This window comes from Colius striatus, chromosome 15 (assembly GCF_028858725.1).
Source record: "Colius striatus isolate bColStr4 chromosome 15, bColStr4.1.hap1, whole genome shotgun sequence".
NCBI lineage: Eukaryota > Metazoa > Chordata > Aves > Coliiformes > Coliidae > Colius > Colius striatus.
Window position 1 is genome coordinate 3,958,904 of NC_084773.1, and position 9,412 is coordinate 3,968,315.

A 9,412-nucleotide genomic window follows, 5' to 3' on the forward strand; every position below is an offset into this window, starting at 1 on the left:
AGAACTACCAGACTTCAAGACCAGTTGATAGCTTTAGTGACCTCCTACAGTATGGCTCCCCCCCAAAAAAGAGCATTGCGAAGGAAAAAAGGACTAGTGTGTAAAGGAAACACTCATTTCCTTTGGGGTTTGAATTTTCTTAAAATGGCTTTGACTCCTAGCTTTTTCTAAGTTTACTTACCTAACCAAAAATTACATTAAAATTCAGATTCACTTTGGTGAAGTGCTGCTGCGATTCAAAACAGGATCGGTTGCTACTCAAAGCATGTTTAATTTTCCTTCAGGCAGTCAGGAATGAAGATCGGATTGAATTCACATGAAATGGCCAAAGAAGAAGAGCCCCACAAGGGTTATTTGAGCCTGCCTTCTCCTATCTGTTTGCCCCAGTTCATGAATAAGTGTTTTGTATCCCTCTGTAACAAACAACTGAAGAACAGATGGCATTAGGTCTTGGGTTACTCCTTCCTTGATAGTTTAAACAAGATGTACATTCCCCTAATATGGCATTTCATTTTACCAGTTACTCCCACTGCATATTTAACCACCTTGTTTACAGCTGCTGACTTGTATTAACACAATACAGCAAAATCATCTTCCAGTAAATCACTTTCTAAGATCCGATTGTGTAACGTGACACCCAACATGAATTACAATGCACACACACTTCCAGGGAAGGCTCTTGAGAAGGAGAGAGGAAATCCCCTCAGCTCCAGAAACTCCCTTCTTTGGAATAAGGCTGTAGCCACAGCTTAGTAGAATCATAGAATGGTAGGGGTTGGAAGGGACTTTTAGAGATCATCCAGTCCAATCCCCCTGCAGAAGCAGGGTCACCTAGATCAGGTCGCATAGGAACATGTCCAGGTGGGTCTTGAAGACCTCCAAGGAAGGAGACTCCACAACCCCTCTGGGCAGCCTGTTCCACTGCTCCATCGCCCTCACAGTAAAATAGCTTCTTCTTATATTCAAATGGAACTTTAGGGCTAATAATTTCTTTTAAAAAGCATTAGGGTGATGGTTAACTAAAAAACCTCCAGTATGTAAGACTGCTCAAGCCCAAGATGGAACATCTTCTAAATGATATTCCAAATGAGAACAATCCTGAGTTTATTTATTTTCCTTCAGGGATTGAGCAGAAGGGATATCACCACATGCCACTACCCATATTTATTCAGTCACTGCTAATGAAATAAATAGACACTCTAGAAAGTTTTTGGTGCACATTTATTGCCAGGTGACTCAGAACTCAGCCTAAGCTCATCAGTCCCTGCAGACAACTGGCTGGCAACTAAAATGTTTCCAATAATGTACATGATCTGTGTCCAAACATGGGTGATCACAGGAGATAAGAGAACAGGAAGGATCTCTGATCCTCTCCTTGTGCCAAACTCAGAGTGTATGGGCACAATCATCCACAAGGAGAAAGCCAGTAGAACAGCTCAGGAGCTATGCAGTACCCCAGCTACTTCAGAAGTGACAAGACTTCCAACAAGCAAACTGTTTTGGACAAACACCAAGCCATAAGGATCAGCTGGATTTCTTTGGAGGACAATAATATTTTATTTAGGAACATGGGAAGTAGCACATGGTTTGAAGATCAGTCCATTCCAGAGCAAGGGATCAATCTAACACTATTTAATGGCTTATGTGGAAATTGAGTTTAGAAAAACATAAAAGTACTTAGGGAAGAAGAGAGAGGTATGGAGAATGGGGGTACACACACTCCTCTTGGCATACCAAACAGCTCATGCTCTTTCAACAATTGATCAAATTTTTATTTGCTTTGCAGAAGTGAAATGGAAGCAGAAGAGGGACTGAGACTCTTCTCTCTAAAGAAAAATCACCATACCAGATCCGGGAGAGATTTGAAACTATCCATCATCTTGCAGTTTTAAGAACTGGTCCAAACTCGACTGCAGGAGAGGCTGGAGCCATCCATTGTTGCAGAGAATATTGCTGTAGAACTCATTGCTGGCAGGAAAGCAGGCAGAATTTCTGAGCTGGCAAAAGGGCAGTGGCAAAGTGGCAAGTTGGTTCCTCTGTTCCAGAGCTACACAGGAATAGCAGGATACCAGGTGAAGGTTGTTTCTAGTGGAATTCTCAGCTCCATAGGAAACAAACAAACAAACAACAACTTCCCCTTCCTTGCCAAGCCAGGTTCCAGGCATACCAAAGTCAACATTGGGATAGCACTCATGTTTGCCAATAAGCTGGTATCACTTCAGGGAAATAATGCATTTCCAGTTGTTACTCCCATTTCACATGTGCAAACTTGTGAAAGTAAGAGGAAACCCATTCTGCTTCTGTACAGCCCTTTCAGATACTCTACAAGCATTGCTTGCATCAGCCCCTCCTGTTTCAGAGCAATGAAGATGTCTCTTCCAACAGGAGTGCCAAGTGTCACATATCTCACACGACCTGTCTTTGGCCATCCTTTTCCTCTGCCTGCAGGCTGTCCAGATACCATGCATCAGCACTCATATTTGTGTTTTCTGGCCAGTCATGTCTACCACAAAGCCCACCAAACAATACAGGTAAGCATCCTGCTGCTGGCATGCAACAGCTATGTCATGGCAAGCCTAAAACCCAAACTCCCTCTGATGAGCCAGCTGTAGCAAGCTCTTCTCAGCACTCAAAGCCAAACCTGCCACTCTGGTGGGACTGCTGAGGCACAGGAGATTTCTCACTACTTCCTTCCTCAACCATCCCTTCATACTTGATCCTTACAGTAGGGTATCTACCCACTCAAGGATCACTCTCCTCAGTCTGTCTGGGTTGTCTAGTCTCTCAGAGAATGCAAAACCCCTGATAACTCCAATAGCTGAATTGATATTGCTGCCCTTTTAACCCACCATTACCAGTGCCATTGAACTTCTTTCATACCTCTGTTACTCCCTAATCACAAACAAGGCAGCAGATCATAAATGTGGGCATGTTATACACAGAAGTCGGACTGTTCATCAACTACAAACATTACCCAAGACAACAGCTTTCAACATCAGCTTTTTACTCCTGTCAGCTGTGGGCAAGAGATGACCAAAGGGACTAGAAATAGCCTTTACACTGATCTCTGGTTTTATTTTAAGTAATTTCCTCTCAGAGCAACTGGACCAAACACAGTTAGTGTGAAGAGTTTAACCAGGATTAAAAGAGTGTACAACCAACCTTTAGGCAAAACACACTCAAAAGCAAAAGAAAGGAGTCCTGCTTGACTCGAAAGAGGAATCTGAAGCCTGACCCAGCTCCATTTCATTTGCTGAATTTGAGAAGCAGTCTATTAATAGATCACTATCATATCCCCATCCTGCTTTTCCATGTCAGGGCAACAGCTATACTAACAAACACCAGTGATACAGGCACACGTTTTCCTATTGACACTGTAAAGCAGAGCTAAAGCAATTGTTTAAATTTAATCACAAGCCACTATCTCAAGAATTAATTCAAATAGACAAAATTAGTTTCAGAGTTCATTTAATATGAGCACACATTCAAGCTTTGGGACAGTCTCCTTCCTTTCTTCTCCCAGATAGATCTTCTACATTATTCTCCTCATTTACACTACAAAGTTTATCCAGCCAATAAATTAACAGCATATAGTAACCAGCTACCATTTTGACACCAGATGAATGCTGCCAACCAACAAGGACACTAACAAAAGCCAAACCACTGCACCAGTGGAAATCCTGAAGATGTTTCCATTTAAAAAATTCCCTGGATTTTTGATACAGGGGTGTAGAACATCCTCCTCCTCACACAGAATTTAACTCCACATAATTTAATTCTGCCAGAAGTGACTTGCCAGCTAGAGCACAGTGAGCTTGCTTTAACACCGTTTTACAGGCTCCTGCTCTTAACCATGCAAACGTATCTGCTTACACAAAAACATCTGAGCCATGGATGGCCCTTGGTTAACACATAACTATCACACATCTAAGTGGACATGAAATGGAAAACACTACTTAAGAAAAGTTACATGGGCATCATAGCCTTCTCATACATAAGGTAACACACAGAAGTAAACTGTGTGCTCTTTCTTCCCTCCTCCACACAAACTAGAAATTTTACTCCAAGGAAAGAGGCTCAGCCTTAGAAATAAAGATCAGCAAGTTCACATAAGCCTAGCAGTAACAATTATAAACATCTTTCTAATTCACCTTGCATTAAAACAAAGTCTAATCTCATCTTGTTCTTCCAGAATATTCACACCATACTAAAATATCAGTCAGCTATTAACCAATCTGGATGAGCTTCTCTCACTTAAGGAATTAAAACTGAGAGCAAGAAAATACATTATCTGTTCCCATATTAATCCTGCATACAAATCAAATGAAATAAATGTTCAGAAATGCATCCACATTTAGAACTTAATTCTCAGTTAAGATCTGTGACCTCCAGAAATGTGAAACTCACGAATGTCTGAGTCACTTAAGACATACAATGCACTTCCATGCTTTTCTTTGGTTCAGGTAGCTTGAGAAGACTGGCAATAACATCAACAGGAAAAGGGTGCTATAAAACTATGCAGACACTTAAAGATAAGTTTTTCCCTACAGAGCTATACTACCAGAAGCCTGTCAGAAAAGGTGTAGGTGCCACAAAATCTCCACCTTAGAGCAGCACATCTATTTGTGGTTGGTTTGATCACTCCTTGTGTTGGTGGCCATTTGGCAAATGCCAGTGCTGTTCCAATACCTTCAGTTTCTAATTTCAGCTATATGGGTAGGGAAGGTGAATCAACCTCTGTCCATCCTTCACTCTCATACAGCTCCCCAAATACCTCAAACACCCAACACCTGAACTGAGCCATGTCCCACAGAGCACCAAAGCCTCTCACACATTCTCACGTGGAGCAGCACCCAGAGACCAAAGTGTCCTGAAAAAAGTCGTGTCCACCTAAGCACTGGTACACAGAGGGGAGAACAAGTCTTGGGAAACCAGTACCAAAAGCCTGGCTTCCCCATGGCATTCAGGCATTTCTCACCTTGCCACCACAGGTACAGCAACAGCAGGATGGGACAGCCCATCCTTTGCATATTTTCAAAGAAAACTAAAATTAAATACAACCAAACAGAAGCTCAGGACTCACAGTCCAGGCAAGATGAGGTCTTTGCATCTGAGATACAAATATTTGAGATACACTCAAGCATTTGTAGGTTTTGAGATATGCATATATTTGAGTTAGAGCCAGGTTTGACTGTTCTGCAGTTTCCCTACATGCTCCCAAAGGAAAATCGGATGGGGATTTTGAAACCACTTATCTAACTAAAAGGAATATCTGGCTTGCCAGCAGTAGATTGGCAAAAGCCTTATTCATGACCTAACATTTTACTTAGGAGTATAACGCTGCAATAGCCTTATGCTGAAGCCTCACCACACAGCAATCATCTGCCACCAATTAAAATTAATTACAGCTGTTGAAAACCTTAGAATGCAAGCCCTTCCAAACTGCAAGGGCATACTGATCCCTGTCCAATACTTCAGTTTCAGAAAGGAACAATACACTTATTTTCCAGCTAGAATGTGACTACAGCTTTCACATCTTCAGACAGGTCTAAACCTCAGATCTAGCTGGGTTGGCATTTGGATCCTACCCTAATCCAAGCCTTGGTTTTGGTTCTGAACCCTAAATCCATCTTTTCAATCAAACAAAACCACTGAACAAGAATGGCTCACAACATCTTTGTACAGATGGACAAAGAGAGACACACAGGCAACAGTACAACTGGGCTGAAAAAATGCTGAGCAAGGGCAGAGGATTAATGCCTGCGTGGAACCTCAATACTGATACTTTAAATCTCCGGCTCTAAAAGTAACAGTCACAAGCAGGTTTCTAGAAGACACAGTACAATTTGTTGCATTTTTTCCACCAGAAGGCTCTGGGATGGGTTTTGATGGTGTGTGACTGCTGAGGAAGTCATTTTGTCTTCAATAGCATGGAGATGGCGGCTTCCACTCAGCCTTCTGCTCTGTGATCTGAGCTTAACGTTTCTACAGAGAGACACAACCTGGCACAGCTTACAAAACCTTCCAAAGTGTCGCGAATAAAGTGATCGCTTGACAGCATCCTCTGAACATTTTCCCAATAAAGCTCCCTAGCTGAACTCAGAGTACTCCACAAGTCAAAGCCCCAGACAACACACAGCCATTTACACCCAGCTCCCAGCAGCTTCCTTCAGGCAAGCTCCTCCAAGCACCAAGGGCTTTCATCCCAGGGTGATAAAAGGCTTTTGTCATTCAGTTGGACGTTTTCAATCCAGACAGAACAGCTTTCAACACTCATGTGCCATCTCACAAGCCCTGGCCTCTGGCATCACCTCTAAACCAGTCCAGACAGCAGTGCTTAAGGAGAACCAAGAGCCCTCCCCTGCTCTCACAAATCCATACCCATTTCTCTGAAGCTGTCAAAACATAAAGGGAGGGGTTTTCTTCTACAAAGAGAGACCTAAACCAAAATTTGTATTCCATTGAAATGATCTAGCAGACTTGGTGACAAGCTGAAGTACATACAGTGAAAACTATCAGGAACCAGGGAATTAGCACAGATTATTTCTTCAATTTTCCAACATATTATCTCCCTCTCCAACATATTTGGCAGCCTTTTGTAGTTACTCTGTTACAGAAAATATGGTGAAAATACATCTTTTCCATTCCCCTCCTAGAGCATACTGAGATGTGGCAACCAGATGAACTCCACATCTGTGCAACCACTCTGCAGTGACAGTGCTGGTCAGGCTGCTGAACAGCATTGGCCCGCTCCCATGGAGCATCCCACCCACCTATCACCCCCATTCCCCACTTGCCACCACCGCCTCAAATTAATTCTGGGCTTCAGTTCCAAGTAGAAGACAAAGCCCAAACATAAGGCCACACTCTCCTTCCATCACCACTCACCTTGCTCAGCTGCCCTTTTAAATCCCCTTCGCTATCCCCCAGCCTCTCCCCTTTCCCATTGAGTTCTCCAGAACCCCTCCGGGCTGAGAGAGAGTGAGGTAAGCCCCTTATTCCCAGCCCACTGTGTTCTGTACATCACTTGGCTGCTTCAGCTCTACATTCTGCATCCCTGCCTAATCAAAGCCAGAAGAACATATGAAGACTGAAAAGCGCTCCACGTAAGGCAGTAATGCTGCAGTGGATTATATACCATAATTAAACCATTAGAGGAAAACATATATATACACATACATATCTATCTATATAGATTATATAGATATAGATATAGCTATAGATATAGATCTCCATCCCCACCTACCCCAGGAAACCAAGAGTGATTTACAGATTGGGTCAACATTAAAACAAAACACCAACAATCAGGAGCTCAGACTTATTATATCACATTTATTTACATGCTATTATCAAATACTCAGAGGCCTTAAAGCTCATCCAGCCAGTGGGCACTGAAGGATCCCAGTTTGAAACTAAGTTAAATCTCCTAGTTCCCACCAAAATTAGAGCAACACAAAGTAATAGCTCAAGATAAAAATCTGTCTTAGGCTCTTCTCTTAGATAAGTCTCCTTCAAATGGATGCTAACATAAGTGAGGTAACTAACAGACACTGAAAGCTTCACAAATAAGAAAACAAGCATATACTACTGTCATTTTTACACAAGTGAGAAAACAAAAATCACTAAAAGGTAACACTTATGTCCCAAATCAGCAAAACACAGCATCTAAACATTCGTTTTCTTTAGATATGACTGGATGACTTCACTCCAAATATCTGCATTTCAAATCAGACCCTTCATTTATAAAAGGTATTTGGATAGAGAGGTCTTTCACTCAACTGAAGCACTACTTCAGGATGCCTAAAGAAAGGCAAGCAGGGGTTATCTTGGGAGGTTTGATTCACGAGAAGCTGGAGACAGATACAATTTCAGAGCTGGGGAAAGGGTAAGTAAAGAGGCAACAGATCTTCAATCTCTATAAAAGCATAATGCATTTATACTTGTAGGAAAAGGGAATTTCACTCCTGCAAGTGCATTCCAAGTTCACTTATGTTCAGTGTCTTTTTAGCATAGACCTGCTGCTCCACTCCCGCTAAATCACGCCGCTGCCTCCTGAAGCAGCTGGGGGTAACGGGAAGGGAAGGAGCCACGGCAAGCTCTGCTCAGCGCGCTTTGTGCCCTCAGAGAGAGCCACTCAGCACCTTTCTATGCAGCATGACAGGCCCTGTGTCAGCATTGTCAGTGTGGGAAGCCAGAGCGCAGGGCTGAGCGGGTTAAGCCTGGGAGGAGTGTACATAAGGTGGTAGATCCAGAGCCAATAGGAATATTGCGCTATAGTTAGACACTGGATACTAAGCAATGGTGACTATAAAGGCTGCTCAACGCTGAGCTTCAGTGGATGACACCGGCATGTTGCCCTTAGCTCCTAGGCTTACAAAGCAGAAAAAACCACCGAGGATCAGCTCGGCTTACCTGAAGCTCGCACCACGCAACTTCCACCCACGTCTCCGTGTCCAGACCCTTATAGACCGTTTTGAAGGATCCCCTCCCGAGTTCGATATCAAACTTTAGGAACCTGCCATCCAGCGAGGTGGCAACGGCTTTCATATCAGCCTCCTCCTCAGGCTCCTCCTTCTTAGCCTTGCTCTGGTCTTTGGAAGCATCCGCAGGCTCCTTCCTCTCAGCATCCTTGCCGGCTTCCTTCTGCTCCTCCGGGCCTGGGCCGCCGCTCGGGGCCGGCGCTGCCTGCGGCTCCCCCGGGGGCTCGGCCCCCAGGCACACCTTCTCCGCGGCCCCCTGCCCCGCCTTCGCCCTCTCCGCAATTATCCTCCTGGTTTTAGGGAGCAAGATAATTTTCCTCTGGTGCTCCGACTCGGGAAGGTCGAAAGCAGGTTCCTCCTGGTCCGAGTCCACCACGCTCCTCCGCAAGAATCGCTGATGGACCATTTTAGGGTCCCTAGAGCTGGGGGCGCGGAGCGGCGGGGCCGGGGCTCCCGGCATTGCAGCAGCGGCCGCCCCGCTCCTCCCGCCACCGGCGGGTCCATCAATATTCATGCTCGTCTCCGCAGCTGGGGGAGCGCTGGGCTCGGCAGTCGCTGGAAACCCGCCACGGCCGCCACCTCCTCCTCCTCTGCCTCCCCGCCGAGGTGCCGATCTGGCATCGCCCCCAGTTTCCATTAGGTCTGAGGTTTCAGCGCCGGCCGCCGCCCCCGGGCTGGGGAAGTCACCGCGGTCCGTGTCCGTGCCGAGCCGCCGCACCGGCACCTGCGAGGGGCGAGGCAGAGCGCAGCGCGCTGAGCTCCCGCGGCCCGGCCCCGCCGCCATCCGCGGCCACACGCGGGCCGGCCGCGCCGCGGCTTCGCAACGGGCCGGCAGCAGCCAGCCGGGCGCCCCGGGCCGAGCCGCAGCCACCGCGGCCGCGCAGCGCGCCCTGCCTCCCGCCCTCCCTCCCGGGCAGCCCCGCGGGTGCGCC

General features: G+C 45.7%; 1 protein-coding gene across 1 annotated transcript in view; it reads right to left on the minus strand.

The window, feature by feature from the left end:
* The window catches only part of WNK2 (WNK lysine deficient protein kinase 2), a 110,091-nt gene extending 100,974 nt beyond the window's left edge, over positions 1-9,117 (minus strand). The window contains exon 1 of the mRNA XM_062008697.1: positions 8,413-9,117. Coding sequence (XP_061864681.1) covers positions 8,413-9,117 — 705 coding nt within the window. The remainder of the gene's footprint in view (positions 1-8,412) is intronic.
* Positions 9,118-9,412: the final 295 nt, after the last annotated feature.